The following is a 19,633-nucleotide window of genomic DNA, read 5'->3' on the forward strand; positions in this document are numbered from 1 at the left end:
TACAGTGTCTATGGGGTCAAATTGCACTTCCTAAGGCTTCCACTAGATGTCAACATTCTTTAGAACCTTGTTTGATGCTTCTACTGTGAAGGAGGGGGGAATGGGAGCTGAATGAGTCAGTGGTCTGGCAGAGTGGCATGAGCTGGTCCCGCGCATTCACGTGAGAGTTAGCTTGCATTTCCGAAGACAAATAAATTCTCCGGTTGGAACGTTATTGAAGATTTATGATAAAAACATCCTAAAGATTGATTCTATACATCGTTTGACATGTTTCTACGAACTGTAATATTACTTTTCTTCTGAACTTTCGCCTGGACCTGCCAGCGCATTGTGAGTTTGGATTTGTGAACTGAACTCCCTAACAAAAAGGACGTATTTGGACATAAATGATGGACTTTATCGAACAAAGCAAGCATTTATTGTGGAACTGGGATTCCTGGGAGTGCATTCTGATGAGGATCAAAGGTAAGTGAATATTTATAACGCTATTTGTCTTGTTGTCTGAGTGCCGTACCCAGATTATTGCATGGTGTGCTTTTTCCGTAAAAAAATGTGAAATCTGACACAGCGGTTGCATTAAGGAGAAGAATATATCCAATTCTGTGCATAACACTTGTATCTTATATTAAAGTTTATAATTACCATTTCTGTAAATTGATGTGGCTCTCTGCAAAATCACCGGATGTTTTGGAAGCAAAACATTACTGAACGTAACGCGCCAATGTAAACTGAGATTTTTTGAAATAAATATGCACTTTATCGAACAAAACATCATGTTATACAATACATGTAAGTGTCATCTGATGTGTCATCTGATGAAGATCATCAAAGGTTAGTGATTCATTTTATCTGTATTTGTGCTTTTTGTGACTCCTCTCTTTGGCTGGAAAAATGGCTGTATTTTTCTGTGACTAGGTGTTTGGTGTGCTTTCGCTGTAAAGCCTTTTTGAAATTGGACACTGTGGTGGGATTAACAACAAGTGTCTTTAAAATGGTGTAAAATACTTCTATGTTTGAGGTATTTTAATTATGAGATTTCTGTTGTTTTTAATTTGGCACCCTGCACTTTCACTGGCTGTTGCTGTAAGCCATAAGAAGTTAACTGTAGCATACCTGTGGTTTGTTTCAATCAAAGTACATCTTTTTTTGGTCGGCACTATTGAGTTGTGGCTGCATGAAAGAAAAACAAGCACCTTTTGCCAGAGTAGCTTCGGGGCCTTTAAGCTCAGAAAAAGAAAAGAAAAAACCTGGGTCCAGAAAAAATATCTGACTCTGTATCAGTGACTTTTACCTAATCTAGAGGAATCCAAGCTATGACCTCCTGAGGAAATGCAATAAGCCTCCACGCTGTGAAGCATTACACACCACAAGAGGTTAACAGGCATAATCAGTATCACAAGACGCCTGGCCCCGTGGGGGACTCTACTGTGGCAGATTGGAAACAAAGCTTTATTTTCTTCCCATTATGAGACGCCAGGCTCAATTTGCACCAGATCTGGGACGTGGTGACAAGAGCCATTCATAACTTCAGCCCAGACAAACACAGTCCACTCTAAATCATTCAAGGTATTTTAACAGACATTCAGTGCTCACAGGGCCTCACACTCACACACACACAAACATGTATGGGCAGTTAAAAGAGTTACCTTATTTATTTTAGTAAGATAATAAATTACCCAGGGAACACATGCATCACAAACAGCAATACTAACACTGTTGACCACCCGGTAGTTCACGGCAGTTCATGGTAAACAAACACTTTCTTCATGTTATTTTGCTTGTTCCAAAAAATTCTCGCAATTAAGAAGGAAACCGGAAATACACCTGGTGTGGGTGTGCCATTGTACCAGTGACCGCATTAACAAGTTCCTGAATACCTGGCGTGAGATGCTTGATTGATTGAATTCATTAGATCATTAAAAGTCGTAGCTTGAGACAACATTACATACATTAAAAATGAACATAAAAACGCCTGGAGGCTTATTTTCATTGTGCTCTCAGCTGAGAGGCATTCCAGGGTATTGACACAAACTAATCCTCATAGGAAAAAGATTAGGTGAACGCTGTCACAAGTAGCTCTTGAGGGCAGCCCACCCCCACACTAGTGAATACAGCACATAGTTCTGAGGCAAAGTCACAAATCTTTTGAAAACTTCAATGAAAAACAAGTTGTTTTACAATCATCAATTTTCAATCTAACTTCAAGAAAATATGTGCAACAGTGCTACCGTTCAACAGAAACACTATGTCCAGGTGCCATCTAAATTCCAGTGTGTAGTAATGCTGCATGTTCAATTCACAAGGGTGAGGCTTTACCTGACTCTGGACCTCTGATGTGGTGCTCTGTCCAGGCTCAAAGTCAAATATGCTCCTGGGCTGTGGAGGGTGCCCCCATCGGTCTGAAAGCGTATCTTTAACCCCAAGCTCACTCCTGAAACACAATCCCCAACATACACGCAAACAACTTAAATCATGGATTCATTGTCAGTGCCTGTAGGAACAGATCCAAACTTGTCTATCCGGCACTTGTTTTTGTCTCTCCCCCAACTCCTTGCATTTGGACTGGGTTAGAATTCACACATATAGCCATTCACCCAAGTTGCATGTACCTCGTGTTTCACAATGACTGATCACATGCGTCTGATGTGCTGTGAACTTAGTCATGGTTATACAGTAGTAGAAACAAACACATCTTAACATTCTCAACAGGAATTCTACTGTTGTTTTAAATAAGGAGGTTGAACATGAACTCGCACAGTCGCCTTCATCAGTCTCTCGGTCTCACCAGTCAGGGAGGGCTCCATAATTGTCCATATGGGTCAGAGTCTCCTGCCCACTGGCTGAGTCAGCAGCGAGGGCCCGGCTCCCTTAAGATCAGTAGAAATGAGTGTTAGGAAATACTGGTCATCTAAATAGAGTAGATTTGTTACAGTTCAGAACATGAAACCTGAGATTTCCTCTGCACTCACTTTCAGCAGACCATCGCTCAGAGTCCTCGTCAGTTTCTATCAAATGGGCAAAGACAGCAAAGAGAAACAGGGATTTAGATAACAGTAATCATAGTAAGCCCTCCCCCCATTGAGAGGAGGTCTGTAACATGTACGCTGGGAGTCGGGAAACAAGTTCAGGGAGTGACTTAATAATAAATAACATAAGGAACAAACAAGAAACATGAGTAGCGTACAGACATGAAACACAGAACAGAAACAATACAAATATATATATTTAACATTTATTTAACCAGGCAAGCCAGTTAGAAACAAATTCTTATTTACAATGACGGCCTACACCGGCCAAACCTGGGCGACGCTGGGTCAATTGTGCTGCGCCCTATGGGACTCCCAATCACAGCCGCTTGTGATACAGCCTAGATTAAAACCAGGGTGTCTGCAGTGACGCCTCTAGCACTGAGATGCAGTGCCTTAGACTGCTGCACCACTCGGGAGCCCCAAATAACGCCTAGGGAAAGAACCAAAAGGAGAGACATATATAGGGAAGGTAATCAGGCAGGTGATTGAGTCCAGGTGAGTCTGATGATGCGCGTAACGATGGTGACAGGTGTGTGTAATAATGAGCAGCCTGACGACCTCAAGTGCCGGAGAGGGAGTATACATGATAGTACCTCCTCCCTTATGAGCAGCTCCAGCCGCAGGACACCGACCAGAGGGACGGTCCCGAGGAGCAGGTCGGACACTTCGGCCGAGGCGCGGGAACCTGACGAGCCGGCTGAGGCGCGGGAAGCTGACGAGCCGGCCCGAGGCGGGGGAGCCCGACTTGACGAACCGGCCCGAGGCGGGGGAGCCCGACGTGACGAACCGGCCCGAGGCGGGGGAGCCCAACGTGACGAACTGGCCCGAGGCGGGGGAGCCCGACGTGACGAACCGGCCCGAGGCGGGGGAGCCCGACGTGACGAACCGGCCCGAGGCGGGGGAGCCCGACGTGACGAACCGGCCCGAGGCGGGGGAGCCCGACGTGACGAACCGGCCCGAGCCCGACATGACGAACCGGCCCGAGGCGGGGGAGCCCGACGTGACGAACCGGCCCGAGGCGGGGGAGCCTGAGGCATTGGAGCCTGCCGAGCTAACCAAATCTTGTGAACCTGATGAGCCAGCTGAGGCATCCTCGGTAGCTCCGGTAGTGGCCCTCAAATATGACGTCATCTACACTCACAAAAAACAAAACAAAAATCTCCCTGATTGTGAGGCGTTATTCTGTCACGTGTACACTGGGAGTCGGGAAGCAAGTTCAGGGAGTGACTTTTAATAATAACACAAGGAACAAAACAAGAAACATGAGTAGCGTTCATACATGAAACAATAACGCCTAGGGAAAGAACCAAAGGGAGTGACATATATAGGGAAGGTAATCAGGCAAGTGATTGAGTCCAGATGAGTCTATTGATGCGCTGATATGCGTAACAATGGTGACAGGTGTGCGTAATAATGAGCAGCCTGATGAACTCGAGCACCGTAGAGGGAGTATATGTGACACGGTCATGTAGATGAGGAACATCCCCACATTTACTCTGTTGATTTGTGATCTCAAACTTTTAACTCATTATTATGATGCTATATTCTATTCAGTTGTTGCATTCCAATGCCATCATCTTTGATATGTGAGTAGTGCAAATAGTTTGTGGTCTGTCAAAAGAATCCATCACCTGCACAATAATCAGGTTGGTGCCTGATCATACACAATATTACACTCCCACAGTGGTGGGACTGGGCCTCTGAGGAAAGATCAGTAGCTGTGATACCTGTTGGGGTTTAAAAGCCAACTGCTTGGAGAGTGGTGACACCTGAGAATCAGTTTTAAACCAAGATCCATCCTGGACATTCCGGTCATCTCACCCTGAGTATCACCAAGCATACACATAACCATGAACAGACTACTGATATACAACTGGAGATAAGGACCGATATAAAGGAATAGACTACTGATATACAACTGGCGATAAGGACCGGTATAAAGGAATAGACTACTGATATACAACTGGCGATAAGGACCGGTATAAAGGAATAGACTACTGATATACAACTGGCGATAAGGACCGGTATAAAGGAATAGACTACTGATATACAACTGGCGATAAGGACCGGTATAAAGGAATAGACTACTGATATACAACTGGCGATAAGGACCGGTATAAAGGAATAGACTACTGATATACAACTGGAGATAAGGACCGGTATAAAGGAATAGACTACTGATATACAACTGGAGATAAGGACCGGTATAAAGGAATAGACTACTGATATACAACTGGCGATAAGGACCGGTATAAAGGAATAGACTACTGATATACAACTGGCGATAAGGACCGGTATAAAGGAATAGACTACTGATATACAACTGGCGATAAGGACCGGTATAAAGGAATAGACTACTGATATACAACTGGCGATAAGGACCGGTATAAAGGAATAGACTACTGATATACAACTGGCGATAAGGACCGGTATAAAGGAATAGACTACTGATATACAACTGGAGATAAGGACCGGTATAAAGGAATAGACTACTGATATACAACTGGAGATATAAAGGAATAGACTACTGATATACAACTGGAGATAAGGACCGGTATAAAGGAATAGACTACTGATATACAACTGGAGATAAGGACCGGTATAAAGGAATAGACTACTGATATACAACTGGAGATAAGGACCGGTATAAAGGAATAGACTACTGATATACAACTGGAGATAAGGACCGGTATAAAGGAATAGACTACTGATATACAACTGGAGATAAGGACCGGTATAAAGGAATAGACTACTGATATACAACTGGAGATGAGGACCGGTATGAAAGATGTAAGATGGAGTTAGATATGTAGAGAAGTTGGAATGACTGGGTATAGATATCAAAATGGCTTGAGCGTTCTCTCCTCTCTCTCCTTGGAATAATCTGCACCCTGGATCAGCTTTCTGGAGGTTGACATTGACAGAAAGGAATTGTGTGTGTGGGCTGGTGTGTGTGAGAGAAGGGGCGAGGGAGGAGGGGTCATACCTTCTGGCTTCTTGTGGATCTGTCTGAACATGCTCCTGTACCAGTCTTTGGGCTGGTTCACACTCTGGTGTGAGAAAAGGGAAAATGACAAAAACATGTTTGTAGACATAGAAGTTTGTAGACTCAGAAGTTTCAGAGTACATAAATTAGGACATTTTGGCTCCACATAAATGACAACTAGGAGCAGACCAAGGAGTTTTTTCTGTGTGAGTGACCAATTTAGGATAAACTCTGCGCCCTAGGACCATATGTGTATAGTGACTCTTGAGTTCCACTGACGAATGTTGCTGTACACTGTGTGTATCTTACTGATCTGGAGGCGATGGGCATCCCTGTCTCATCCACTGGGCCGATCCCAGAGAATTTGATAAGGCGCTCCTCCCTCGTAGCAACCCTCCGCGGCAGAGTGGAAGAGCCCCTGGTCTGGACTCCATTAGACAGACCCCCTGTTACAGAGAGAGAGGACAGCACAGGTCTGTTATCAAAGGCAGTTTAGACTGTCCTCATTCTTCTTCTACATTTCAGCTGAGTAACAGTATGAACATTCAAGCTGCCTTCACCATCATTGCCACTGGGTGGCCACAGAGTGCCACTGTGAAATGGAGTTTGATTTAATTTATGAAACACTTTTGTTAATTGTGTGGTTAATATCCTACATCATATCATTTATTTTAGGGTGATAATAACATGATTGTAAAGGCTTGATTGAAGCTGGTTATAAAAAAGATCTGTCCTTCATTGGTACATAAAGCTTTGACACATGAAAAAATATTTTAGCACAAGATTCAACCCATGCTCTACTTGGCCTAAACACTGGGAAGAGACTACATCACATACAGTATTAGTCATGTCTCCCTTGAGGGTACTACTTTCACCAAAGATCCCATAAAATTTGTCACTTTAAGATGCACTATGCAGAAATCACTCCGCCATTTCCTGGTTGCTAAAATTCTAATTGTTTGCCTAGCTTCAGTTTATCTGACAAAACAAGCAAGTCTAGTGTTGTACCATCTAAACCACTGTGAAATACAGTACCAGTCAGAAGTTTGGACACACCTACTCATTCAAGGGTTTTTCTTTATTTTTACTATTTTCTACATTGCAGAATAATAGTGAAGACATCAAAACTATTAAATAACACATGGAATCATGTAGTAACCAGAAAAAAAGTTTTAAACAAATCAAAATATGTTATATTTTAGATTATTCAAAGTAGCCACCCTTTGCCTTCATGACAGCTTTGCACACTCTTGACATTCTCACAACCAGCTTCACGAGGTAGTCACCTGGAATGCATTTCAATTAACAGGTGTGCATTGTTAAATGGTGTGCCAAATTAAATTAATTTGTGGAATTTCTTTCCTTCTTAATGTGTTTGAGCCAATCAGTTGTGTTGTGACAAGGTCCTATTTGGTAAAAGACCAAGTCCATAATATGGCAAGAACAGCTCGAATAAGCAAAGAGAAATGACAGTCCATCATTACTTTAAGACATGAAGGTCAGTCATTAGAGTTAACTGCACCTCAGATTGCAGCCCAAATAAATGCCTCACAGAGTTCAAGTAACAGACACATCTCAACATCAACTGTACAGAGGAGACTGCGTGAATCAAGCCTTCATGGTTGAATTGCTGCAAAGAAACCACTATTAAAAGGACATCAATAAGAAGAAGAGAAACACGGCCAATGGACATTAGATCGGTGGAAATTTGTCTTTTGGTCTGATTTGAGATTTTTGGTTTCCAACTGCCGTGTCTATGTGAGATGCAGAGTAGGTGAACGGATTATCTCCGCATGTGTGGTTCCACCATGAAGCATGGAGGAGGAGGTGAAATGGCGTGGGTGTGCTTTGCTGGTGACACTATCAGTAATTGATTTAGAATTCTAGGCACACTTAACCAGCATGGCTACCACAGTATTCTGTAGCGATATGTCATCCCATCTGGTTTGCGCTTAGTGGGACTACCATTTGTTTTTCAACAGGACAATGACCCAAAACACACCTCCTGGCTGTGTAAGGGCTATTTGACCAAGAAGGAGAGTGAAGGTGCTGCATCAGATGACCTTGCCTCCCCAAACACCTGACCTCAAACCAATTGAGATGGTTTGGGATGAGTTGGAACACTGAGTTAATTAAGAAAAAGCAGTCAACAACTGCTAAGCTTATGTGGGAACTCCTTCAAGACTGTTGGAAAAGCATTCCTCATGACGCTGGTTGAGAGAATGCCAAGAGTGTGCAAAGATGTCATGAAGGCAAAGGGAGGCTACTTTGAAGAATCTAAATCTAAAATATATTTTGATTTATTTAACACTTTTGGGTTACTAAACGTTTCAGTTTGTGTTATTTCATAGTTTTTTGCAATGTAGAAAATAGTAAAAATAAAGAAAAACCCTTGAATGAGTAGGTGTGTCCAAACTTTTGACTGGTACTGTATATTTTCCATAAACAAAAATATTGTATTATCACACCCTGACCTTTTATTCTCTAATTTGGTTAGGTCAGGGTGTGACTAGGGTGGGTACTCTAGTTTTTCTATTTCTATGTTGGCCTGGTATGGTTCCCAATCAGAGGCAGCTGTCTATCGTTGTTAGTTGCCTGTGAGCACGCAATTAGCTTCACGTTTAGTTTGCTGTTTATATTTTTTGTGAGTTTCATTCCGAATAAACATGTGGAACTCTACGTATGCTGCGCCTTGGTCAGTTATTTCCACAAACGATCGTGACATTTATTTTCAGCATTTTGAAGCTGGTGTACAATACCGAAAGTAAACGACTCAAAAACAAAAGTTAATAACTGGAAGCATAGAAAAAGCGCACATGGAACCAATCTACTGCTTCTTAGACTTGCTTGCAATGAGAATGACAGATTTATGACAGATTTATAACAAACCATTTCTTTGTGAATTTGGTCGGTTTGCCCAAAAAGTGACATATTGCAGCTTTAAAGTTTTAGGGATAGGGGGCAGCATTTTCACTTTGGATGAATTGCGTGCCCATAGTGGACTGCCTCCTATTCTGTCCCAGATGCTAATATATGCATATTATTATTGGATAGAAAACACTTTGACGTTTCTAAAACTGTTTGAATTATGTCTGTGAGTATAACAGAACTCATATGGCAGGCAAACTTCCAAACAGGAAGTGGAAATTCTGGGGCTGGTTGATTTTCAACTCATCGCCTATTCACATCCCAGTAAGATATGGATCTGTTTGCACGTCCTACGCCGTCCACTAGATGTCAACAGTCAGTAGAACGTGGAATGAAACCTCTAGTGTGTGGGTCCGGATGGGGGCTATTTGAGTCAGTGGTCTGGCAGAATGCCAGTTCCTGGTCAGGCACATTTGTCATGATATCGCCATACGTTCCATTACTCTGTAGACAAAAACCAAATCCTCAGGTTGGAATGTTATTGGATATATACACTGCTCAAAAAAATAAAGGGAACACTAAAATAACACATCCTAGATCTGAATGAATGAAATATTCTTATTAAATACTTTTTTCTATACATAGTTGAATGTGCTGACAACAAAATCACACAAAAATGATCAATGGAAATCAAATTTATCAACCCGTGGAGGTCTGGATTTGGAGTCACACTCAACATTAAAGTGGAAAACCACACTACAGGCTGATCCAATTTTGATGTAATGTCCTTAAAACAAGTCGAAATGAGGCTCAGTAGTGTGTGTGGCCTCCACGTGCCTGTATGACCTCCCTACAACGCCTGGGCATGCTCCTGATGAGGTGGCGGATGGTCTCATGAGGGATCTCCTCCCAGACCTGGACTAAAGCATCCGCCAACTCCTGGACAGTCTGTGGTGCAACGTGGCGTTGGTGGATGGAGCGAGACATGATGTCCCAGATGTGCTCAATTGGATTCAGGTCTGGGGAACGGGCGGGCCAGTCCATGACATCAATGCCTTCCTCTTGCAGGAACTGCTGACACACTCCAGCCACATGAGGTCTAGCATTGTCTTGCATTAGGAGGAACGCAGGGCCAACCGCACCAGCATATGGTCTCACAAGGGGTCTGAGGATTTCATCTCGGTACCTAATGGCAGTCAGGCTACCTCTGGCGAGCACATGGAGGGCATGGAGGGCCCCAAAGAAATGCCACCCCACATCATGACTGACCCGCTGCCAAACCGGTCATGCTGGAGGATGTTGCAGGCAGCAGAACGTTCTCCACGGCATCTCCAGACTCTGTCATGTCTGTCACGTGCTCAGTGTGAACCTGCTTTCATCTGTGAAGAGCACAGGGCGCCAATGGCGAATTTGCCAATCTTGGTGTTCTCTGGCAAATGCCAAACGTCCTGCACGGTGTTGGGCTGTAAGCACAACCCCCACCTGTGGACATCGGGCCCTCATAATCACCCTCATGGAGTCTGTGTCTGACCGTTTGAGCAGACACATGCACATTTGTGGCCTGCTGGAGGTCATTTTGCAGGTTTCTAGCAGTGCATGTATTGTGTAACATGATGTCCTATGAGTGCCATCTGATGAAGATTGTCAAAGGTTAGTGATTAATTGTATCTCTATTTCTGCTTTTGTGACTATCTTTGGCTGGGAAAAATGGCTGTGTGTTTTTTTGGATTTGGTGATGATCTAACAAATATATGTTGTGTTTTCGCTGTAAAACTTATTTAATTTTTTTTTTTATCGGACATGATGGTTAGATTAACAAGATGTTTATTCTTTCATTTGCTGTATTGGACTTGTTAATGTGTGAAAGTTAAATATTTCTACAAAATATTTTGGAATTTCCCACGCTGCCTTTTCAGTGGAATGTTGGGGGGGACAGGTTAAACATAATACCTATTTAAATCAAACTGTGATGCTCTATATTAGAATTGTCTTGAAATTATAATCTTACCATTTGATTGAGCAGGGCCATAGTATGATCCAAAACGAAGGGGGTCAGTAAGAGGGCCACCCCCATTGACCTCGGAGACCTAGGATGGAAACCCAGTCAGTCCAATATTAGCATTAGTTGGAGAGCATTTGACTGAGTATTGTCGCAGTCAAATGGAAAATTAACAACTTAGTGTGTAGTGCAGGATACATTAGCATATATTGCATTATCCAACACAAAGACAGGACCACTATCAATATCCAGTACATTCCATTCCTAGACAATTCCACAGGAAGAAGCAGCTGTCTGATGAATATGACATGTGGTCTCCAACCCTAACCCAACCAGTAACCTCAGACAAACGGCTGTTATATCATTGCAGTCCTACAATAACCAGTTGTATCTCCTTGAGAGTGTTGCTTACCTTAATTTGCTCCACAGGTGGCAGTCTTGTGGAACGGAAGGGGCTGAGAGGGGGGGTGGGGAGCTCCGGGGAGATGACCACCACCTCCTGGGTCAGGTCTGGAGGGGACAGGTGATGCTGCTGACTGGAGGAGGGACCATCATCAGAGAAGACGATACAAGAGCCATTCAGATGGTCCCGGACTTCCACACGATGCTAAAGGAGAGACAGTAGAACACTATATCTAAATACAGCCATGTCATGTTGTCAGTGGGTCATGTCATGTTGAGATTATCATTTCACCCTTCTGTCTCTCTGTGAATGTTTATGTTCATTTGTCTTTCTGTCTCTCTCTCTCTCTCTCTCCCGGTGAAAAGGCCTCAAATTTAACTAAAGCAGAGTAGCAGAAGGAAGTGCTGTTCCATCCACTTCATCATCTTCCTTGCAGAGGCTGGAGAAAAGGCCCATTCAGGACCTAAATCAGGGGGCTGAAATAGGAGAGGCACATTATAAACCCATTAACCATCCATTCAGCTGGGCTGCGTATTCTCCAACCAGGGGGCGTGGCCCAGGACGAGGGGGTTGGAAAGGGGTTGCTGATGTTGACCACAGTGAAAGTGCACCACCGTTAGCGATGCTCCCAAAGCCCTACCCTGCTCTCTTCCTTTCCATAGTGGGTCCGCCCCCACTTGCTGCCCAAAACCACCCATCCAACTCCTGTGTGTTTGAATGCATAAGGGGGGGCATTTGAGCTCTCCAGTGTGGACTCTGGGGGTCATGGGAAGTTCCTGTGCCTCTTACACAGGGTGAAACTGTATCTAGTTAAATCAGAGAGATGTCATTGTGGAGCCAGGACTGGGGCATTTTCATGGAAATTCTAGCCCGTCCATAAATAGCTGTTATTTTCATTCTACCTTGTACGTGTTAGTGTTTTTCCTTGTTGTTTAGCATATTTAAAAGGCCTCCCTCTGTGTGCTGTTCATGCCAACTCTGCCAAAGCAGACTTCAAAGATAACAATTATTGGCTCTGACAGAGCAAATCTTTTTCTTTTTAACTTCTCTAGCAAACCTTCAATGCTTTGAGTCTGCCTGAATATATTATTTCATATAATTCAGATCTACTAAGGATCTAGCGCTCTTCCTGTGTGTCTTACATTCTAAATTATTTGTGAGTTAGGGAGCATGCCAAAATGCCTGTACCTGAGACTTCATGTCATCTGTTATGGTCCTGGATAGTCTCGGATGTCCAAATCTTTGTGCAGATGCCAAAGTATCCACCTGAGATAAACAAAACACACATAAAAGGTTAGATCATGACCAATAATTGATGTCATGCTTACTCACACACAGAGACCAATCACATCACAGCAGCATATTCTCTTACACCCCCAAAGGAGACAAAGAGATTCATAGTCAATTCCCTCTTAATCCAGAGACAATTGCATTATGCCTCTGAGCTGGGTCACGTCGAAGTATTGAAGACCGATAAGGAACTGACCAAAAAGCTCAGGAGATGCAATAATGAAAGCAACATAGAATGTCATTCAACCAGGGGAATCCAGGTGAAAGCTATGATCCCTAATTGATGTCACCTGTTAAGTCTACTTCAATCAGTGTAGATGAAGGGAAGGAGACAGGTTAAATAAGGATTTTCAAGTCTTGAAACAAATAAGACATGGATTATGTGAATGGGAAAGACAAAAGATTGAAGTGCTTTTGAACGGCGTATGGTAGTAGGTACCAGGTGTACCGGTATTGTAAGGACCGACGCCGGAGATGAGAAGCAGATACGGGGAGTCAACATTCAATAAGGAACAGACATGAAACAAGACAGGCGCAGCGTCAGCACACGGGCAAAACAACGACAATCAATGCAGCAGCGGGGGAAAGAGATGGGGAACTGACAAATATAGGGGAGGTAATAAACAGGTGATTAAGTCCAGGTGAGTCCAATAATACGCTGATGATGCGCGTGACGGGGAAAGGCAGATGTGCGTACTGATGGTGGCAGGATGCGTAATGCTGGGGAGCCTGGCGCCCTCGAGCGCCAGGGGGGAGGAGTGGGAGCGGGCGTGACAGGTATGAGTGTGTCAAGAACTGCAACGCTGCTGGGTTTTTCACGCTCAACAGTTTCCCATGTGTATCAAGAATGGTCCCCCACCCAAAGGACACACCTACTTGACACAACTGGGAAAAGCGTTGAAGTCAACATGGGCCAGCATCCCTGTGGAACGCTTTCAACACCTTGTAGAGTCCATGCCCTGATGAATTTAGGCTGTTCTGAGCGCAAAAGGGCGTGCAACTCGGTATTAGGAAGGCGTTCCTAATATTTTTAGCACAGTGTATTTCCAGCAACAAACAGCTTTTCCACTTTCACAACAGTTATTGGTTAATTCGTTATGCATGCTGAGAATCACTCCCAGAGATCTGAACCTTGATACACTTCCCGGCAGAAGAGCACAGAAAGATGAGTGAACTCATTCCAGATGAAAATAGCATTACTGTCTAGAAAACGTTGCATGGAAGATTTAACATTTAATCTCTAAGTCATTAGTCATCTGCCGAACAACTTTTTCTCGCATAAATCCAAACTGTCCTGAGCAGAGTTGACTGAGATTCCATAAACCCATTGTCCAGGCATTCTGGAAGAGGAAAGTTGTGTTATCCTCCTTTCTCTGTTACCACAGCAGAGGCCATTCAAAACAATCACAATGAGTCACAAGTCTCCCGAAACTCTTCCATAACATAAAGCAAAGAGATATGTGAGAATGGACAGTGTAGAGAAAGTGAGCTATGTCAGACTGAAGTCACGTCCTAATCACCGGTACCTTGGAAAATCCTATTAGGAGAGCTGTTTCTACATGAAGGAGATGGGGACTCTCGTTGGAGGCACCTCTCCTCTACAGTGGCTCAAAACATAATAACAGAGTTGGCATGGAAACTCAAGACCTGAAAACCTCTACAAATGATACAATGGGACTTGAGAATTGATACATGATTCTAAAGGTGAACTTTCTCCAATTTGGGCCTTGGCCAGGTAAGGTTGAGAGCTGTCCAACAGTATTTGGGTTGATGGGTTTTTTCCATGTGGCCCATGTAACTGAACATTAGAGACTGTAATCATTATGGTCAGTGCTCAAAGACAGATATATGCACTCTGTGTGTAAACAGTGGTACAACACAGGACCCAATGTAGCAGAGAGAGCCAAGCAGTGTTCCTGGTTCCAGACAATGATGTCATTCTCTGACTCCTCACGTCCGGATAAACCAGATTACATGAGAGGGAAAATAAGGGGATCCTTATCTATGATGTTTATGTGAGGGACACTGTACCAGTATATCAAATTTTCCAACAGTGTAAACTAGTTCGGCCTTCTGGTTGTTGTATCTGTGGTATTTCAACATAAATACTCACACTTCCAATGGCCTTTAGGGCAGGCAGCATTATAGATTTGACATCATGTTGGTTTCTCGAAACTCTGTGGTCATTATGACCCTCAGGGCTGGTTCTTTGTGATGCTCTGTGTTTTGACATTCACTCTGAGATCCCATCTCTCAGATGCATTGACATTTTAGACAAACAGCCATTCCACACAGGAGGACTGTTTAATCTAATACTCCAAAATGGCAAACAACTGAGCTCCTTTTTGTTCCAAACACTGCTGCCATTCAGGTCTTAACGTCAATCGCTGGAGTAATAGGGCTGTCTTTTGTTTCTTCTTTTCATGTATAAATATTATAAATTGTGTTATCGCAGGAGAGACATACTGTATCTAATCATGATCAATTAAGAGTGGGATCAACTGTAACGATCGTTGTCCTCCTCGGATGAGGAATAGGAAGGATCAGACCAAAACGCAGCGTGGTAAGTGTCCATGTTAATTTTAATAAATAAACTGAACACTGCAATAACCAAAAAACAACAAAGATAGAGCGTGAACGAAATGAAACAGTTCTGTAAGGTGAAGACACACAAAACAGAACAAATACCCATAAACACAGGTGGGAACAGGCTACCTAAGTATGGTTCTCAATCAGACAGAGACAACGATATAGACAGCTGCCTCTGATTGGGAACCATACCAGGCCAAACACAGAAATACAAAACATAGAATTCCCACCCCAACTCACGCCCTGACCAAACCAAAAATAGAGACATAACAAAGGAACAAAGGTCAGGACGTGACATCAACATGCAAACTGTTTTGTGACAGACTTGGAAAGAAAACAGTTGAAGACAAAAATCCTCTCAGTTCACAAACAAACACCACTACAATATCTACTCTGAGGGAGGGATCAAGTCAAACAGCCACTGTGGCACACCCACCCCCACTGGATACCACATAGGCACAAGTAACTCATGCACTGCAAAAATGCATGCATTTATTAGAAAAGTCTCATTTAAAGATATTCTCCGGTACTTTTGCATACTTTTTAGCCAGTAGTTCTGAAAGTAGCACTTACAAACCAAAAGTGGTCCCCGAAAACTGCGTACTATGTCACATATGTGCAGATATGTGCACCACGTCATTGATCTCTTGCTCTCTCTGCTGTGTCCACTGAGACGTTGGGCCTGCCCTGCAACCTCATTGGATCCTGCTGGGAAAGCCTCTTGCTAGCTGTCACTCAAATGCGAGGGGATGAAGCTCATTAGCTAGAACTTACATTGCTAGGGAGCTGGCCCACGTGAGGGCAAATGTAGGGAAAATGGCACGGCACAGTTTCAAGAAGCTGTCGCTTTCAAACTTGGGATTTCATGGCTTTTTGAGGTAAGAGAGTAATTCCACTCATAGATTATGCATATATATATACTACCCCCCACTGCGACCTGTACGCTCGCGTTGGCTGGCCCTCGCTTCATACTCGTCGCCAAATCCACTGGCTCCAGGTCATCTACAAGTCTTTGCTAGGTAAAGCCCTACCTTATCTGAGTTCACTGGTCACCATAGCAGCGCCCACCCAGCAGGTATATTTCACTGGTCAGGTCACCCCCAAAGCCAATTCCTCCTTTGCCTTTCCTTCCAGTTCTCTGCTGCCAATGACTGGAACAAACTGCAAAAATCACTGAAGCTGTAGACTCACTGAAGCTGTAGACTCATGTCTCCGTCACTAACTTCAAGCACCAGCTTTACATTTACATAGCCCATCTGTAAATAACCTATCCAACTACCTCATTCCCATACTGTAATTTATTTATTTATTTTGCTCCTTTGCATCCCAGTATCTCTACTTGCACATTCATCTTCTGCACATCTATCACTCCAGTGTTTAATTGCTATTTTGTAATTACCTCTCAACTATGGCCTATTTTATTGCCTTACCTCCCGTATCTTACCTCATTTGCACACACTGTATATATACTTTTCTACTATATTGTTGACTGTATGTTTGTTTAATCCATGTGTAACTCTGTGTTGTTGTATGTGTCGAACTGCTTTGCTTTATCTTGGCCAGGTCTCAGTTGTAAATGAGAACTTGTTCTCAACTAGCCTACCTGGTCAAATAAAGGTGAAATAAAAAATAAATATAAACTACACATTGACACATCCAGCCCAAAGCAGAAGGTTTAAAAAATACTTTCTTAGTTGCCAAAATACCAGAACCCGACTGGGCAAAAACTGGTTGAATCAACATTGTTTCCACATAATCTCAACCAACAAAAATCTGTGAAAACATTGTATCACTGTGGAAAACTGATTGGATTAGCGAAAAGTCTTAAATTTAAGGGCATTTCGTCTTTTGACACCTAACTTTTTCCCCCGTTGAATTCACATTAGTTGTAAATGAAAACTAGACGTTGAACTGACGTCTGAATCCAGTGTGGCATGTCTTTAACATTGCCTGATTTACCACATTACTTCAAATGCACTTCCAATTGCGGCAGTAACAATATCGCTTCCATAGAATTCCAGCCAAGGTCTTTTTAGTATCTTTGGCAAAGCAACATTAACATTTAAAATAAAAACCGTAGCTAAAAGTATCTCCACCGTATGCTTTTCTCTGTATCTGTGCATTTGGCCTCCACCGTTCTCATTCCCTAATGGAGGATGGAAGACTAAATACTCAGAAATCAGCCAGAGCTGAACACATTCCCACTCCTAGATTGCCACACAGCCTAATAAGGCAAAATCAGCTGTGATATCTGGTGAAAAATCCTGCTCCAGAACCTTGCTGCTTGCTGGAATATGTTGACTTTGAACACCCCACACATTCTTATCGGATTACAAACGTGCAAACACCATGGATGGGATTCCTCCAACAGTAAACTATAGAATAATTAAATAAAAATACACAATTTTACTAATCTAAATGCAATATGCAGTACATGAGTAATACATATCTGTGAGGAGAGGGAAATTGGAGGGAAATTGGACAAAAATGGGATTGTAAAAAACAAGACTCTCCTTCTCCAATCGCGCATCATCAGGCAAATTGTGTTTACAGGGTGGAATCCCAAAATAAATGTATAAAGTGATAAAAACAAATGTAGCTAGTGCAAGAAATGTTATAGATAACAGAATAAGTAACATATCATTTTTAAATGTTTTCAGGAAAAGCTGATTCAAAGGGGCTGTGGCAAATTTCAAAACTCTTCGTTGAAGGACTCACATGCTGACCAGACCGTCACAAAATACATTTAGAAATCCATGTTATTCAATTATTGCACCCACACTGCTCGCGCGCGCCAACGAGCATCTGCAACGCCGTGGGCTAAAATAGAAGTAATTCCTATTTCTGATGCAGATCGCGCTGAAAGTCCTACCTCTCCCATCTCCTCATTGGTTTATAGAAGCAGGTACCCACGTGCCATCTCCTTATTGGTTATATCCACGTGGGTGATTGAAAGACGAACTTTGTTGCCGGTTGTCGTGGTAATACAATGAAAGTTTAGATGCGATCACCATATAAATTCAAAGATGAAAAAGCCTGGAAGGAGGAGAGATGACTAGAAATGATTCGGTTGACCGTTTTATGTGTGGATTCATTGTCGGAGTACAAGACCTTGTGCATTTCAGGTAAAATAACAACTCAATGTTTATATCCCAGAACAAATTATCTATCAACAGCAAGCTGGCTAAATAGGACAAATTAACATTAGCTAGCAAGTGCAAGCTAACTAGCTAAATTGCCATACATGTTTAATGCTTTTCGACCTGTCCCCAAATTAATGTCATTGGTTCAGAGTTTGTTTTGATATTTTAACCTGCGTGTCGTAATCGCGTTTGGTGTAGGAGGACAAAATAAATTTATGCACGATGGTGCATGCGTGCAGCCGGTTTGGGTTCCGTGTTGGGGAGGATACACTTAAGCTACCACGCCAAAAGGAGGCTTTCGAGGAGGGAAGAGGACGGAGGACAAACGTTTTCCTAAAAGAAAAAAGGTCTGTGAACTTAACTTCCGAGATATTTCTTGTACTCTGGATACCATGATTAAGTTGCATATAGTTTGGAGTGCTCTATTCACCTTGGACATTTGTCACAAATGCAATATATTTCCCCTACATCCTCATCGAGCTAAAGGCTAGCGCTGCCGCGTTCAAGGAGCGGGACACTAATCTGGACGCTTATAAGAAATCCCGCTATGCCCTCAGACAAACCATCAAACAGGCAAAGCATCAATACAGGACTAAGATTGAATCCTACTACACCGGCTCTGACGCTCATCGGATGTGGCAGGGCCTGAGAAATATTACAGACTATAAAGGGATACCCAGCTGCGAGCTGCCCAGTGACGTGAGCCTACCAGACGAACTAAATGCCTTTTATGCGCGCTTTGAGGCAAACAACACTGAAGCATGCATGAGTGCACCAGCTGTTCCGGAGCACCGTGTTATCACACTCTCTGCATGGCCAAGCACAACTCCAACACCATCATTATTAAGTTTGCTGACAAAACAACAGTGCTCCGTAGACCTGATCACCGACATTGATAAGACAGCTTATAGGGAGGAGGTCAGAGACCTGGCAGTGTGGTGCCAGGACAACAACCTCTCCCTCAATGTGAGCAAGACAAAGGAGCAAATCGTGGATTATAGGAAAAGGAGGGCCAAACAGGCCCCCATTAACATCACCAATGAACTATCATGGTCCAAACACACCAAGACAGATGTGAAGGTGGGCACGACAATACCTATTCCCCCTCAGGAGACAAAAAAAAATTGGCATGGGTCCCCAGATCCTCAAAGTTATACAGCTGCACCATCGAGAGCATCCTGACCTGTTACATTACCGCCTGGTATGGAAACTGCCTGGCCTCTGACTGTAAGGCGCTACAGAGGATAGTGCGTATGGCCCAGTACATCACTGGGACCAAGCTTCCTGCCATTCAGGACCTATATACTAGGCAGTGTCAGAGGAAGG

General features: G+C 43.2%; 3 protein-coding genes across 10 annotated transcripts in view; 2 read left to right on the forward strand and 1 right to left on the reverse strand.

The window, feature by feature from the left end:
• The window catches only part of LOC118393200 (prolactin-releasing peptide receptor-like), a 377,063-nt gene that overhangs the window by 184,456 nt on the left and 172,974 nt on the right, over positions 1-19,633 (forward strand). The gene's annotated exons all lie outside the window — the stretch shown is intronic.
• The window catches only part of LOC118393205 (vinexin-like), a 52,464-nt gene that overhangs the window by 17,498 nt on the left and 15,333 nt on the right, over positions 1-19,633 (reverse strand). For 4 of the 8 annotated variants that reach the window (XM_035785656.2, XM_035785655.2, XM_035785652.2 and 1 more), the window contains 8 exons: positions 12,474-12,551; positions 11,295-11,489; positions 10,892-10,970; positions 6,325-6,461; positions 6,016-6,079; positions 2,970-3,005; positions 2,786-2,867; positions 2,317-2,431 (listed from right to left, as the gene is read on the reverse strand). In XM_035785656.2, the coding sequence (XP_035641549.1) occupies positions 2,317-2,431; positions 2,786-2,867; positions 2,970-3,005; positions 6,016-6,079; positions 6,325-6,461; positions 10,892-10,970; positions 11,295-11,489; positions 12,474-12,485 (720 nt within the window). In that variant the 5' untranslated portion in view covers positions 12,486-12,551. Of the gene's footprint in view, positions 1-2,316; positions 2,432-2,785; positions 2,868-2,969; positions 3,006-6,015; positions 6,080-6,324; positions 6,462-10,891; positions 10,971-11,294; positions 11,490-12,473; positions 12,552-12,657; positions 12,721-19,633 lie in introns of those variants that run through there. The other 4 variants (XR_004827516.2, XR_004827515.2, XM_035785654.2 and 1 more) reach the window with 4 other exon arrangements.
• On the forward strand, positions 3,276-4,428 carry LOC127907260 (circumsporozoite protein-like). Its single transcript, XM_052461484.1, has 2 exons — positions 3,276-3,792; positions 3,826-4,428. Exons 1-2 carry the CDS (start codon positions 3,534-3,536, stop codon positions 4,059-4,061), a joined length of 495 nt encoding a protein of 164 aa, XP_052317444.1. The 5' UTR covers positions 3,276-3,533; the 3' UTR covers positions 4,062-4,428.

This window comes from Oncorhynchus keta, chromosome 14, assembly GCF_023373465.1.
Source record: "Oncorhynchus keta strain PuntledgeMale-10-30-2019 chromosome 14, Oket_V2, whole genome shotgun sequence".
In the NCBI taxonomy this organism is placed as follows: domain Eukaryota; kingdom Metazoa; phylum Chordata; class Actinopteri; order Salmoniformes; family Salmonidae; genus Oncorhynchus; species Oncorhynchus keta.